Below are 15,331 nucleotides of genomic sequence, written 5' to 3' on the forward strand. Positions count from 1 at the left end.
GCTGCCCACTGGGGATTGGGACAAAACCCCAAGGGACCTGTGGGGTCCCTGGTGTGCTGGGCTGGCAGCCCAACGCCATGCTCCCGCCCTTCGCCCTCACCATGTAAATCATTCATCAGGCCCTCACTGGGTTCTCTCCTCTGGTCATTAATTATTTAATCTCTGTCCTAAACGAGATGAGGATATTCCAGAAGGAAAAGCAACCCAGGAAGATGTGTAATGCAGCCAGCTGCTGGGGATTGGAGAGTCACCCAGCCAGGGCCCCTGCTGAGCCCAAATCCTAACTGTGCTGACCCACTGCATTCCTCTCTGGGATTAAGCAAAACCACAGGGGCTGTTTTGTAAGAGACTTAAAGGCTGACCAGTGGCATAAGGAGGGAAAGGTGAGATCTGCCACCAGCCTGACCCCGTGGCCCCGGCACTTCAGGAGGATGAGTCAAGATGCCAAAACACTGGGGCCAGACTCCTCAGCCCCATCGCAAACCCACACAGCTCTCACTCTCACAGTGCTGGGGATGAAGGGTCTGGGTGTGCCTGAGGCTGGTCCCCACTGTCCGGACCAAGGGGCTCAGTGAGCCACTCTGCCCCAAAACTTTGATGCTGGCTGCTTTTTCAGGGACATTGCCAGCTGCCCCAGATCACCTCACACGCCCTCAGCTCAACAGAGGCTTGGGATTCGCCTCTTCCCCCAGTACAGCTGAGCATCCTGGCATAGACAGGAGCCTCCCATGATGTGGGGGACATGTCCACCTTTCACCCACTGCTGCGCTGCTCTCAAGGTGGTGGGTTTTCCAGCCTGCAGATGGGCCACTAATGAGGGCCAGACTCCTTAGATTAATGAGCTGTGTACCTCATGGGGAGGGTATGAGCTCTGACTGGGGGTGACAGGCGAGCACGCTCCCTTCACTGGCTTCAGTAAAGCCATGACCACTGCAGAAGTGACCACTGGCAGTGCCTGCACCCCCTAGGTGACCACGGTTACCTCCAACGAGGTTCTGGGGATCCAGTAGTTTGATCAGGGCCATCAGTATTTCAGTGGCAGAGATGCACTGAGTGGCTCCAGTAACAGCACCTGAGCACCAGGTAGCCAAGTGGTGGCTTGTCCACAGCTCCTTCCTGCCTGTCCATTAGATGGCACCCAGGATAGTGGCCATGAGCCAGGAAAATCCACCACAGGAGCCTGTTGGGTGTCCGGCACCCTCTTGGTGGATCTAGTTCCCATTGCAATTCCTCCTTCAATGCAGGCAAACCCTGCCTGCACCCCACGTTCCCCTTCTCCAGACCCGTGAACTTGTTAATCAAGGAGCGCTAATTACCGCCACATGGACCCTCGGCTCGGCTCAGCAGGAGGAGGTGGCTGGTGTGCCTGTGGCCCGGTTGCCGCAGTGGAGCTTTGCCGAAGGGTCTCCTCCCGCCCCAGGACTTCCTCAAACGCCACCTCAGCGATGGGAACTTTCCGGAAAGCAGAGCAGGGTTCTGAGCTGGGATGTGGTGCAATAACCGCCCTTGGCGCCGTCAGAACTGCAGGACTCAGCTCAGCAGTGCGCTGACCACAGCTGCCACCAACCACAGCCACCGCCGGGGACAAGAAGGCTGGACCCTGGGGCCGTTCGAGCCCCAGGTGACAGCAGGATGGGGCAGGGCCTAGGGCAGGAGAGGAAGGAAGAACTGGGCAGTGTGGCCTTCAGGAAGTGAGGGCTCACCAGCACTGCAGCAGGGACCAGGCATCGAGGACAGTGCGTCCTGGGGCAGCAGGACAAGCCAAGCCCTGGCCACCGGACAGAGAGGGACAAGTGGCTGCATGGGTGGCTGCTGTGTCCCCATCACCCCAGGATTCCTGCGGATCCCAGGGAGGGCAGAGAGCTGTCTCCCACCAGTGTCCTGGTGGGCACAGGAGACAAAGCCAGGAGGCAAAGGAACTTGTGGGAACAGGGACAGGCACCAGTGGGAAGGAGGTCCCTCAGCTGTCACGCTCCAGCAGCACTGGGCAACCAGCCTTGCACTACAGCGATTTTGACCCTTTGCCTAAATTAAGGAAAGATCCTCAGTCAGGGCCAGCGGCCAGACAAGATGGAGCCAATGTCCCTGCTGTATCTGGTGGATGAGCCCAATGTCCCCAGTGTCCCCACAGACCCAGGAGATGGACCCACCAGGGCTGCCACAGACACTGCCACGCTTGGCTGGGAATGGAAAGCACCCACATCCTCACCCTGAAACTGCCCAACCACAATCCTCAGCACGCAGCAAACAACCAAAAGCAGAAGAAGGGTCCTTGGACAGCACCCAGCACTCTGCAGACCCCCTCTCACCCAAACCCTTCCCACTCTCACTCAGTGGGTGCCCATCTGTGTGGCAGTGCCCAAGGTTTCACCTGGGAGGGTGAAGCTTTTTCATTTTCAAGATCTTCTCAGCCCAGAAAATGCAAATTACATTCAGCCCTCCCTGCCTGGCACTGCTCAGGGATCGAGTTCAGGCTTGCAGAGCCACAATCCAGGGGTGTAAGGGATTCTCCAGAGCCTCCTCCCACTACCAGGGGTTCCCATCTCCAGGCGGTTCGTGTGGAGCAGCCTAAGTGCTCCCACACACACCGACTGAGCCCGAGGGCACCAGGGTACGCCCCAACGTGGGAACTGCCCTGAGATGCCTGTGCATGGATGGGGGGAGTGCAAAGAGGTGGAAGGTGGCAGATGAGGAGGGGGGTGAGGAGTCAGGGACAAGGGGGCAGGAAAACTGAGGGTTCCTCATTTCCCCAAAGTCCCACCTGCATTCCCCTTCTCCCTTGAAAGTAAAACCTGGCAAGGTGAAACATGCCCTGGGCTGTGGCACCAGTGGAAAGGACACCCAATCTCCCAGCATTCCCTTCTGGAGTATTGCTGCCTGCCTCACAGATCTAGGCAGAAATGGGGAAATCCAGCTAGAAAAGGGGCAAAGTGATCTGGCAATGTTGTCACTGCCCACTGAGCCCCACTGGAATGCTCTCAGCTCCTGACACACTTTCTGGAAGCTGCCAGCAAACTAGGTCAGGAAGGCAAACCCCACGTGCACAAGCCCTCCCACAGCAGCCCCCACGTCCCAGGGTCTGGTGATGTTGTGGGGTCCAGGCCAATAGCCCAGCTGAAGGGGGGCACAGCACCCCCGTCCTGGCACCCAACACGCAGCACCCAGACTGTGTGGGTCCCAGTTTCGTCTTCCCATAAGTGGGAAGTGAAAGCCTCATGCGGTGGGGGGGCCACTTTTCCAGCCTCACTGCCCTCCTGCCTCCTCGTCATCCTCCTTGAGGTGCAACAGGCACCACAGCCCCATGCTCAGGCCCTGTTCCCAGCAGCAGGGTCACACTGTGCCAGGGCCACCCCCTGGGCACCCCTGGCCGCCACAGCACTGCAGATGAGGCAGGCTGTGGCACACGGATGCTGCAGCAGGGACAGAGTTCCAGTTCCAGATGCACAGCACTGGTACCATTCCAGGCCTTGCCAGACAGACCAGGAAGCGGCAAGGAAGAGGAGGAGGAAGGCGAGGCAAGCCCCCCAGCAGCATCTCTGGGCATCTGGGGTTGGTGGTGATGCTCAGAGCAGCACGGGCTGTGGGCAGGGGTCCCGTGGCCCTGGCACAGCCGCAGCTGCTGCCGTTGTTTGGCATGAATGGGGACGTGCCAGGTCTCCAATGGGAAACAAATCTACCAGCCAGGACCTCGGGTTCCCCTTTTCCTACCTTCACCCCGGCATTGACATCACCGCCATGTCCCCCATGTCCCCAGACACATCTCTCATCCCGGCCAGGCAGTGAGACCCCCGCAGCAGCAAGGGAATGAGGGCTGTCGGCAATGCCAGGGCCCCCTGGAGGCTGGGACTAAGCTGGGTTATACTGGGGTGGAGCTGGGGGACTGCTTAGGGGAGCTGGAATATACTGGAATTGAACTGGGAAAGAGTGGGGTTGAGATGTGCTGGGATTGAGCTGCGGTGTGCTGGGGGTAAACTGGGATATTCTGGGGAGGATCCGGGGCGTGCTGAGGGGAGAGCTGGAGAGTACTGGGGTTAAAGTGGGAGGTACTGGGAATGAGCTGGGGTCTACTAAGGGGCAACTGGGAAATACTGGGGTTAAACTGGGATGCGCTGGGATTGAGCTGCGGGTGGCCTGGAGTCTGCTGGGGGGAAGCTGGAGCATACTGGAATTGAGCTGGGGAGTACTGGGGTTGTGAGCTGGGGTACACTGGGGTTGGTCTGAGACGTGCAGGGGGCATGAGTGCCCCGGCCGGGGGGTCACAGCTCTGTCGCAGCTGAGCAAGGAACGACCCGCTCTCCCTCACCGCCCCAGCAGCTCCCAGTCCTCCCAGTGTCTCCCCCCAGCACCGTCTGCCCAGGGACCCACAGCAGCACGTGAGGAGAAGCGCAGCCCCCCCAGGGCAGACACCGCGGCTGAGGAGGTGGATGCCCCCGGTGCGGGGTGTCCCCGCAGCCCCCCGAGGCCCCCGAGCCCCCCGTACCTCTGCGCGACGGCGGCGGCGGCTCCCGGAGGATGCCGGGGCGCTCCCCGGGGCGGGGGCACACGGGGCCCCCCCTGCCAAGCCCGGGCTTGTTCCCGCACGGAGCTTTGGCTGCCTCATGGAAACAGGGTTCGAGGGGAAAACCGCCGGGACTTTCCCAAAAAAACTAATGAAAGGGTTGTGTGTGGGGCTTTCCTTCCCCACCCAATTCCCAAGGTCCCGGTGGGGGTCAGAAGGAGAGTGGGAGGGTTTGGTGACACAGGGGGGCCGGGGGGTGCCCAGGGCCAGCCCTCACTCCCGCCCAGGCGCGGACAATGGTCCTTTCATCCCGGCGCTCCGAGCCCGGGACACGCCGGCTGCGGGCGCCGGGAAAGCGGCTCCCCCTCGGCCCCCGCCCACGGGGGACACGGCCCGGAGGGGCCACGGCTCAGCCCCACGGCCGGGAACACTGCTCTGCGGGGCTCAGCCTCGGGGCCAGCCAGAGAGAGCCCAAAAAGTGCCTCTGCTCCGTCATCCTGTGTTGCCGACATCCCCCCCACCCCCAGAATTCCCACTTGCCCGATCCATCGCATCCCGCGGCTCTCCCAATCCCACTCCCGATATCCGTGCCACACCTGCATTCTATCACCCTGCTCCCCAGAACTGTCACATCTCCATCCTGTTTTCCGTTCCTGACTCCCAGAGTGCATCCACCTGCTCTCCTATCCCACTCCCGGGACCATCATCAGAGCCATCCTGGTGGGATGCTCTCCCAAAGCCTTTGGCAGAGGATAAGGGTGCCATGGCCTTACCCAGATCGGGGGTGTCACACCACCAAGTGCACTCCGAGATCCCAGGGCCCACTGGCAATGCCTGAGTCTCATCCATGCAGAGCTGAGGCCTCGCAGCCCTTCACAGCAGCATTTTGGAGATCATCCATGTCAGGAGTCCAAGGAAGTTGCCAGCACAGCCCCAAGATCCATGTCCCCCCACACATATCCTACCTGAGCCCCTGGCTCTGCTGGAACCCCCTGGCACCAGTCATGTGCCGAAGGATCCTCCGCTTCCCTACAGAGCCATCTCCTCTCTCCAGTCCCCCAAATCTGGGTCTCCGACTGTACCTCCCAGAGCCCCCCAAGAGAGGCTTTACCCCATCAGCTGCCCCCCCACTTGTCCCCCTGACTCTGGAGCTGCTGCAGTCTGTCCTGGCTCCAGTTCAGCTCCATTCTCACCCTGCCGGGGGGGGGGAGGCCGGGTCCCTTTTTAATTGGGTTCTATTTTTAATTGGGATTGATGCGGGCGGGAGTTCCAGGGGGGAGAAGCACTGCAGGTGGAAATTAACAGGAGAAATGGGAAGCAAGTCTCCAGTGCCCACCCTGGTGCCCACCCTGACCCTACGGGTGACAAGAGACACGGGGAATGGCACATGCCAGACCCCAGCACCCACCATCCAGCAGGACCCTGCCAGGGCGCAGAGAAGGGTTGGGGTCTGCTGAGATTTTGGGGTGCCCAGACCACCAGGGGGGCAGAAGTGGGATGCACCAGCAGCTTTGCTCACAGGTGCACAGGGGTCCCCATAACCCCCAAGGGTCCCAGCAGCACCCACCATGAGCTGGGACACCCTGTCTGAGCCCACTACAGGGACAGGGACGGCTAGCAGGGAACAGAGGTTGAGTCCTCCCCATGCCAGATTTAATTGTTTTATTCCTAAATAATCAGCTTCAGTTACAAGGTACAAAATCTCTGTCCTCCATGTGCACCCCCAGAAAAATGGGGGGCCAGGAGCATGACCAAGGACCAGCTCCCAAACCCCCACACAAGGCCTCAAATTCCAGTGGAGGAAGAGTTCAGGCACCCAGCTTGAGATTCCCATCCTGGAAAGAGGGGGGTTAGGACCTTCCATAGACCCCAGAACATCTGGAGGTGCCAGGAGCCCCCCCAAGTCCTTCCAACATGTGTGAAGATGCTGGGAGCCCCAAGAGACATCCAGCACACCCGGTGGCTCCAGCTTATCCCAAAGCCCAAACATATCAACTAGAAGATGCTGAGAGCCCACAAAACTCCCTAACATGCATGGAAGTGCTGGGAGCCCCCAGACCACCCCCCACAGCACATTTAGAGGTGCCATGAGCTCCCCAACTCCCCCCACATTCCTGAAGGTGCTGTCAGACCCCGAATATCCCCTCCAACATGCTGGAGGTGCCGGCAGCCTAGAAGCCCCCCCACTACATGCTTGGAGATGCCCCACAACCCCAAAGCCTCTCCTCCTTAGCATGCCAGGAAGTGCCAGGAGCCCCCCAAAACCCCTCTGCATGCCCAGGGGCAAAGGCAGATCCACAAACGCCCCCATTCCCCTGCCCCTGCAGGTCTGCTGGGGGTAGGGGTCCCACAGGATGAAGGCAGTTCTGTTGGACCATAACAAAGATGGGGAGCAGGGATGGAGGAGCAAGGGGGAGCACAGTGGGAGGGTCCCCAGGGCTGGGGAGCAGGCACAGGGCCCCCATTTTCCTCTGCCCCCCCAAAAGCTGAAGAGCACTTTGGGTTCACCACCGATGGGGACAACACTGGTGTCCCACAAGGGCTTTGAAGTGACCAGACAACTCCAAACTTCCCACCCTGGGGGGCCCAGTATGTCCCCACTATCCCCAGACACGGGTAGAGCAGTGGGGGAGTGCCCCGAGCCCAAAGAGGGGGTGCACGTGCACAGGCATGTGAGATAGAGACACAAACTGTGTTGGAAGTGGGAGGACAGGGAAAGGAGCCCCCAGGGGTCAGGTCAGGCTGTCCTCACTGGGGGGACAAGGAGAGGAGCCTCTGGGGGATCAGGCTGTCCTCACTGGGGGGGACAAGGAGAGGAGCCCCCAGGGGGATCAGGTCAGGCTGTCCTCATCACTGCCCTCGCCACGGTCCTCTTTGCTCTCAGCCAGGGAGCTCTCATCGATGTTTTCCAGGGAATCTGCATGCTGGAGGGAGAGCTCGGAGAGTGGCAGGGCCGGGAGCCGGCTCTGCTCTGGGAACAGCCAGGGCTTGAAGTGGGGGTCATGCTTCTGCTTCCACTCGGGGTACTTGAGGCATGCCTTGTACATCTTCTTCATCGCCTGGGAGGAAGGGTGAGATGGGCACAGGAAGTCCTTGCCCCCACACAGGACCCCCCCACAGTACAACCAACTCACCTTGGGAGCCAGGAACTGGGAGGATTTGTTCACCACCCACTTTGGTAAAGAACCTGGAGAGAAGGGAGGGGTGGCTGGGAGTGGGACACCCAGCACCCCCCAGGTGCCTGAAAGCAGGAACCTCACACACATGGGACACCCCGGGCACCCTCAGTGGGGACATGCAGATGGGGAGGGGAGAGGGGACAAGGTTCAACTCAATCTGCTCTCTGCTCTTGTAGAGGTCAAAACCAGCAATTTCATCATTTTGGGCCCTTCTTGAACCCCCAGTTTCAAGAGAATAGGCCCAAAATGTTTCCTCCTGGCATTGCTCCACACTCTGTATCTGGCTCCCGCTGCATCCTGAGATGCTCCCCTCCAAGCCCACTCCAAGCATACCCTAAGCCCCCATTGAGCCCCACTCTGAACCCCCATTAAGCCCCCACTGAGCCCACCTTGAATCACCCTGAGCTCCCCCTGAGGCCCACCCTGAGGCCCCACTGTGCCCATCCTGAGCCCAACCTGAGCTACCACTGACCCTCCATTAAGCCCCACTGAGTTCCCATTAAGCCTCCCCAAACCCACCCTAAGCCCACACTGAGTTCCACAAGCTCCCCCTGAGGCCAAAGTGAACCTCCATTAAGCCCCCACTGAGCTCCCTCTGAGCCCTCACTGAGACCACCTTGAGCACCCATTGAGCTCCCTCTGAGTTCTCCCAAGACCCCACTGAGCCCCCCATAGCACACACTGAGAGACTGCCCCCTAGGGACATGAGGGCAGGACTGGGGGGTGCCCCCCTTACCTTTGGGGTCCACCTGTGCCAGGTAGGTGATGGTGCAGCTCTTGGCACCTGTGCCCTCAATCAGGTAGCCTGTCTGGATGGAGACCGCTCGCACCATGTCCTTGCGGGGAGGGTATTTCTGTGGTGGGGGACAATGGGGGGACACAAGTCAGTGGCAGGGCAGGTGGGGTACAGCAGGCACCAGTCACTGGTAGGGCTGTCATGACCCCCAATAGCATCTCTTCAACTCCTTCCAACCCACACCTCCCCAAGCTCTGAGTGAGCCCCAGCCCAGCATCACAGGACCACCGCTGTCCCCCTAAACTCACAGGGTGCTTGACAGAGTAGTTCATTATGATGTAGTCGGAGCCCATGGGCAGCCAGGAGCGGAGTGTCACCACGTCCCGGTTCTTCAGGGGCTTGGGACACCTCCCTGGGGACAGCACAGTGTCCGGAGTGAGACATCCCACCCAGTGCAGGGTCTCCTCCTGAACCCCAAATCCCCCTGAACTGGTACCCAGGCTCCTCCACAGAATGCCACGCCCCATGGATCCCCCAGATGCCAAACCCAGGAGTGCTGGGTGGCAGCCCTGGGACTCAGCCCTCCCTGGGACCCCCCCAGACCCTCCTCACAGGCATAGTAGCCCACGTCAGAGTTGGCCGTCAGCCTCCCGATGTCGAAGGTCTCAATGACGTTGGTGTCCCACTTCTTGCGGTACTCGATGTCATGGAGCACGTCGTACAGTGTCTCTGCCGGCACGTCCCTGCACTCCATCCTGCACTGCAAGGCAGGGGCTGTGAGAGCCCTCCCTGGGGCCCCCAAGGGGTGGGTGGCCGGGGGACCCCTCAGCGGGAGGATGGCTGTGAGGACCCTGGGAGGGGGTGATTATGGTGACCCCCAGGAAGAAGAGCAACCATGTGGCACCTCAGGAGGTCAGCTGTGGGGACCTCCAGGAGGGTGGCAGTGGGGACTTTGTGGTGGAAAGGTGGCCATGGGGACACCTGAGTTGAGGAGTATCTCCTGGCCCAGTATGCCACCCAGGGGCACCCCACAGACAAGGCATACAGGGGAAGTGGCACCTCGAGGCAGCATGGAACTGAGCCCCCGGTGCTGGGGAGCCCTTCTGGAGGGCCACCTTTCCACCTGCCCCCCTTTTTCTCACTGGGCTCCCCCAAAGCTATATCCCTGCACAGGGGAGCCAGGGGAAGCCAGTATGTGGGGCAGTGCCTGATGCTGTGGGGCAGCATGGGTCACACTGGAGGGGGGGAGCAGAGTGGGAAGCATCCTGCCAGGTCAGGAGCTGCTCTGTAACCATGGCAGCCAGCTCCAGGGAAGGCGGGGAGACAAGGAGAAGGGAGAAGGTGTGAGCAGATGCCATCTGCCAAGGCCAAGAGCGCCTGGAGCCGAGCATGGGGCAGGGAGAGCCAGCACCTGTCCCTGGGGATGCCACCAGCTCCTGGTTATCCTCAGGGATGGCACCAGCCCCTCCTGCCCCCCAGGCCCAGGGGTTTAGGATTATGGGGTGGAGCTGCCACCCTCAGTGACTAACAGCAACACCCAGCAATGGGGTATGGCCCCACACAGCCCTGGAGTGGGACACAGACTCAGAGCCTGTCCCCTAACCTCACAGTACTCATCCTCAACCACACAGACCTATCCCTGCCCCATGGAACTCGTGGAACCCACAGTGATTATCTTCAATCCCAGAGACCCACCCTGCCCCAGAGAGCTCACCTCCAGGCCCTCCATTCACCCAAAAACTCAGCCGGGGACATCTCTGCAGGGCGGTTTTGGGGAGCAGCCCCCAGGGTGACATGCTTGGAGACCCCCTGCTCCCACCTGCACCCAGGTCAGCCCGGCACCATGCCCAGGCAGATGTGGGAACAGGCTCTGCACTGCTCCCTGTTATTCCCAGAGCAGAGCAGCGAGGCCGGTCAGGCTGGTAGAGCAGGATCTGCCCTGCAGCTGACTCACATCCCGGGGGTGCCAGGGGGTCGCAGCAGGAGAGGGGACGGTGCCACCCGGGAAGCGCCCAGAGTCACATGCCCCAGCCTTGAGTCAATATTGACTGACAGGACAAGGGACAAGGAGGAGGAGGAGGAGGAAGGGCAATGAAGTTCCCAGGGGAACAGCCAATGGACGTCAGACTGTGGGACAGAAAATCCAAGGGGGAGAACCACCCCTCTGCTGGGAGGGCTGTGGCCACCAAGGGGGCCCCCAAGCTCAGCCACACTGGCAACTCCACCCCCACTCCAGACCCTCCCACTGCATCCCAAGGGACGGCTCCTGGCCAGCCTTTGGGAGCAGACCGTTTGCAGGGACACCATCTCCCCTGGGAGACCTCAGATTCCCAGGCACCACCTCAATGCCCCACGGGGTGGGCAGAGGGGCCTGCCTGGGGTCCCCCAACATGCAGCCATTCCCAAGGCCACCAAATCCCAGCCCCAAGGCCATCAAATGTCCCGACAATGAATCAGCTGTGGCACCAACTTGTTCCCAGACTCCAGGAAACAGGTTAGACGGGAGCTGCATTCCTAATAGAAGAGGCTGGGGGGGCAGAAGGGGCAGCAGACTCAGAGCAGGGCAAGACCTTCAGGTTCCACTTAATTAGGCAAGTAATCCATTAGGAATCCAGGATAAACCCAGGGAGAAAGCAGCTCCTGGGGTCCTGCAGAAAACCTCCAGCACCCACACAAAGACCCCTGTGTGAGGGGCAAACCCCTTGGCTGCACCTCACCACACCACATCAGCAATGCCACGTGTGCCCACCCCCCCAGCAGGAGCATCCCATCCGGGGCAGGACAGTGGGGGAGGATGTGGGGGCTGCTGGGGGCCACAGGGTGGGGACAAGGGCTGTTACCCCCCGCCAGGGTACCCAAAACCCGGTGGCACACACATGGCATCAACACATGAAGCCCCAGCAGGATCTTTCCAAGCAGGATCCGGCCAGGAGGGCGTGGAAAGGGGCAGGACCCGGCTCGGGGACCCTTCAGGCCAGGTACAGCTCCAGGTGCAATGGAGAGAGCAGCTGTACCAGGACATCCTGGAGTGGGCAGGGTGCCTGCCATGCCGACGTGGCACACCAGGATTGTGGGACAGGCTGGGGACACACCTCAGTGTCACCTCAGTCCCTCTAAGAGATGTTTTGGGATGCAGCCACCCCCAAGAAGAAGCAGCAGGACTGGGGAACACAGGGGGAGCTTGGTGGGAGGAGGGACAGGGAGTCAGGATGCACTACCCCAAAGAGCCCAGCCCCTGCCACCATGCCCAGACACCACATACTCCACATCCCACCAACCTCTGTGGGGACAGGGCAGCGCAGCAGTGGCACCAGGGAGTCCCCCGGGGACCACCACCCTCCTCGGGCTGCACTGCTGCCACTGGGGCATGACAGGGACCTGTTCCGGGGTCCCTGCAGCCCAAACACCTCCGTTGTGCTGCGGCGGCAGGAGCCGGGCACAGCCACTGCCGCTGCCACCGCCCCAGGGACAGGTTTCACCGCCACTGCTGGCGCCGAGTGCTGGCGTGGCTGCTGCAGGGCGGTGTGTGAGCAGGCCACACCGCCACCGTCACCGCTGCCACCGCCACCGTCACCACCACCACCGGGGCTCGGCGCCACGGGGAGGGCGATGCCACCCACGGCACCAGGACAGCTTCATGGAAGTGTCAACGGGACAGGCACACCAGACAGAGGCTCGAGCATGACATGGTGGCCCGAGGCCACTGGCAACACTATTTGGACTCCGCTCCTGTCCCAAGTTGTCCCTTGGTACCCTGATGTCCCTGCTTTGCCAGAGGGATGAGCCAGGATGAGCATGGACCAGCCTGTGCCAGCACACCAGCACCAAGGGGGAAGGGACCTGCTGGGGAACACAGTGAGGACATGGGGGACACAGGAGCCGTGGGCAAGGGGACGGCCAATGGGGACAGCCCCGGTGACAGCGGGCTGGTGGCCACAGGCTCCCAGGAGTCCCCCAGCCCAGCCCTGGGTTGCAGCAAATGCTGGGGAGTAGGTTTCCATGGGTGATGTGGGGACAGGCAGCACCCAGGACTCACAGCCCAACACCCTGAGGGTCCCAGTTTGTCTCTGGGTGAGTCCCCAGTCACTCCTGTTCCCAGGGATCCCCACTTGTCCCTGCTCATCCCAGGGTGCTGGCTCAGCCTCGGGGTTATGCTTGTTCTGGGGTCCCCATTCACCCCCAAAGTCCCCACTTATCCTGGGGTGCCAGCTTACCCCTGGGACCCCACCTGTTCTGGGGTCCCCATCTGCCATCAGGTGCCAGCTCAGCCAAGTCCCTGCTTGGGTTCTGCATCACTCGAGGGGGCCCACTATCCCCGGGGTCCCTGCTCACGGCCGGCTGGTGCTTCAGTCCCCTAATTCCCACTCGCTGTGGGGTCCCTGCTCGCTGTGGGGTCCCCCCTCCCTCTGTGTCCAAAGTGCGGCATCGCCGCAGGGTCCCCGCGCTGCCGCCGTGCCGCTGAGCACCCGGTGCCGGGGGATGCCGGGGGGTCTCACCGGGGGCCGGGGGTTGCCCGGAGGGGTCTCACCGTGTCCCGAGGAGGTCTCACCTTGATCTTGTGCAGGGCGCGCTCGGGCTCCAGCAGCTGCACCCAGACGGCCACCCCGCCCTTGCTGTAGGTGAGGCTCCAGCCGCGCTCCGACTCGCACTGCGCCCGGAACGCCCCGAAGTCCCGGTCGTCGGGGATCTGCACGCTGTCGCGACCCGACATGCCGCTGTCGTGGCCCGACATGGCCCCAGGACGCCCCCGCCCCGCCGGTGCCGGTGCCGGTGCCGCGGGAGGCGGCGGCCCCTACGGCGGCATCGCGGGGCGCGATGGGACCGGGAGGGGCGGGCCGGGGGCGGCACCGGGGCGGGGGCACCGGGAGGGGCACCGGGAGGGGCACCGGGAGGGAGCCCGAAGGAGGGGAGCCGGGGAGGGGAGCCGGGGAGTGGGCACCGGGAGCGCTGGGAGAACCGGGAGGGGGAACCGAGGGGATCGGAGGGGGGATCGTGGGGGCACACTGGGAGAACCAGGGGAAAGGAGCCGGGGGGAGACCGGGAATGTCGGGGAGGAGACCGGGAATGTCGGGGGGAGACCGGGAATGTCGGGGAGGAGGCCGGGAATGTCGAGGGGAGGCCGGGCGGGGCCAGCTGGGGAGGATGGCGGGGGCAGCCAGCGGGGCACCAGCAGCAGCGGGAGGGGGCACCGGGAGCCGGGTGGGAGGGCAGCCCGGAGCGAAGGGGGCGGCCCGAGGAAAGGGGGCACCGGGAGCAGCTGGGGGACACAGATGCACACAGGGACACCTGCACTGTGCACTGGGAAACGTTTAGGCTGGGTATTTGGGAAATTTTCTTCACGGAGAGGGCTGTCCAGCCCTGGCACAGCTGCCCAGGGCAGTGGTGGAGTCCCCATCCCTGGAGAGATTTAAAAGCCCTGTGGATGTGGCACCTGGGGACATGGGTTAGTGGTGGCCTGGGCAGTGCTGGGGAAGCACTTGTACTCGGTGGTCTCGGAGGGCTTTTCCAACCCAAAGGATGCCATGATTCCGTATGGAGCAGAAGGGGACACGGCTGCAGGATGGAGACGCACGGCCCCTCTCCAGGTGGCTCTGCTGTGCCACCGTCACTGTGACTCCATGCCCTGTCCCCTCCAGCACACCAGCACTGTCTATCCCTTGTGCAATGCCGGGCCCTGCTGTGACATCCCCGTGGGGCCGTGCAGGTGGGCATGATGCCATCGGAAGTGCTGACTAGGATGTTATTTTTGGAAGAGCTCGGGTTTCCCATCCAGCTCTGAAAATGCTGCAGACTCAGGATTTCTTCCTCTTCTCTTGGGAACACTGAGGAATCCTCTTCTAGCTCCCATGAATTACTGTGTAAAGGATGATGGAGCAGTGTGCCATGTGCCTAGACTGGCAAAGCCAAGCCCGTGTCAGCAGCAGAAAGGTGGTTGGCACCGAGCCCTTTACCCGGGATGAGGCCCTTCCCAGGGTGCAGTTACCAGGGTGGAAGGGGGGTACAGGGGTATCACCGTGTTCAGCACCTGTGGGGGCACAGAGACCTGGCATTGCCAGGCTTGCCATGCCACACCACTGCTCCCTCACCTGGCAAAAGTAGCCAAGGGAGCCGCTGGCATCCTGTCCCACTGGCAGTGGAAGCCCTGCTGCCAACCCCAGTGGGTGACAGTGAGGCAGGGACAAGGCAGGGCAGAGGACAGGGTCCCCCTGCCACCATTCGTCTCCTCTCCCTGCTCTTGCAGGCAGCTTTGCTGTGGAAGTCTGGGCTGTTCCCAGGGAAGTGGGAAGGTGGGTGCCATCCCACCACAGTCCTTCTCAGCTGCCAGCAGTCCCATCTGGAAGCTGGAGCACCCATGTCCCCAGCCAGCACAGCTGTGTGGCACCACATGCTGTTCCCAGTCAGCATGGGGGCATGGGGCCGGGAGGATGGGCTAGGGGAATGGGGGAACTGGGCTGGAGGAGCCAGGCAGCTGGTCTGGGGAGGGGAGCAGGGCTGGGGAACTGAGGGAACTGGGCTGTTGAAGCTGGAAGAACTGGACTGAGGAACCTGGTTATGGGAGCCAGAGTCAGGCTAGGGGGAAGTGAGGAGGTGAACTGGGAACAGTGGGCTGATGGAGCTGAGAGAACTAGCCTGGGGAACTGGGAGCACAGGGCTGTTGGAACTGGGGAAACTGGGCTAGGGAACTGGGAGCACTGACCGGATGGAGATGGGGGAACTGGGTTGGGGAACTGGGAAGTGCTGGGCTGATGGAGGTGAGGGAACTCAGCTGAGCAGGCTGGACTGGGAACTGGGAGCACTGAGCTGCCTGTGACACCACCGGTCCCAGTTTAGGGCAGAAATGCCCATTTCTGACACCTCTCCCACTTCAGGATCTTTCCCCACACCCCATCTCCCCCAAACCCTGTCCCTTCTCCCCAT

At 61.9% G+C, this 15,331-nt stretch overlaps 2 protein-coding genes across 8 annotated transcripts in view; both read right to left on the reverse strand.

The window, feature by feature from the left end:
* Positions 1-4,593, reverse strand: part of ARAP1 (ArfGAP with RhoGAP domain, ankyrin repeat and PH domain 1) — a 40,507-nt gene extending 35,914 nt beyond the window's left edge. For 3 of the 7 annotated variants that reach the window (XM_071565132.1, XM_071565148.1, XM_071565115.1), the window contains exons 1-2: positions 4,481-4,501; positions 1,317-1,644 (exon numbers count right to left, since the gene is read on the reverse strand). The gene's annotated coding sequence lies outside the window, so the exon portion shown is untranslated. Of the gene's footprint in view, positions 1-1,316; positions 1,645-3,708; positions 3,796-4,480 lie in introns of those variants that run through there. The other 4 variants (XM_071565139.1, XM_071565165.1, XM_071565156.1 and 1 more) reach the window with 4 other exon arrangements.
* Positions 4,594-6,145: 1,552 nt separating this feature from the next.
* On the reverse strand, positions 6,146-13,232 carry STARD10 (StAR related lipid transfer domain containing 10). Its single transcript, XM_071565284.1, has 6 exons — positions 12,963-13,232; positions 9,026-9,173; positions 8,722-8,825; positions 8,414-8,531; positions 7,633-7,685; positions 6,146-7,557 (listed from the first exon to the last, which is right to left on the reverse strand). Exons 1-6 carry the CDS (start codon positions 13,143-13,145, stop codon positions 7,330-7,332), a joined length of 834 nt encoding a protein of 277 aa, XP_071421385.1. The 5' UTR covers positions 13,146-13,232; the 3' UTR covers positions 6,146-7,329.
* Between the last annotated feature and the right edge of the window lie 2,099 nt (positions 13,233-15,331).

Source organism: Pithys albifrons, chromosome 1, assembly GCF_047495875.1.
Source record: "Pithys albifrons albifrons isolate INPA30051 chromosome 1, PitAlb_v1, whole genome shotgun sequence".
NCBI classification, from domain to species: domain Eukaryota; kingdom Metazoa; phylum Chordata; class Aves; order Passeriformes; family Thamnophilidae; genus Pithys; species Pithys albifrons.

Coding starts and splice junctions, on each gene's coding strand:
- STARD10 (XM_071565284.1), bottom strand. CDS start 13,145: ATGTCGGGCCACGACAGCGGCATGTCGGGTCGCGACAGCGTGCAGATC. Junction 8,532..8,721: donor ACTACTCTGTCAAGCACCCT/GTGAGTTTAGGG, acceptor CCCCCACCACAG/AAATACCCTCCCCGCAAGGA. Junction 7,558..7,632: donor CCCAGTTCCTGGCTCCCAAG/GTGAGTTGGTTG, acceptor CCTTCCTCCCAG/GCGATGAAGAAGATGTACAA.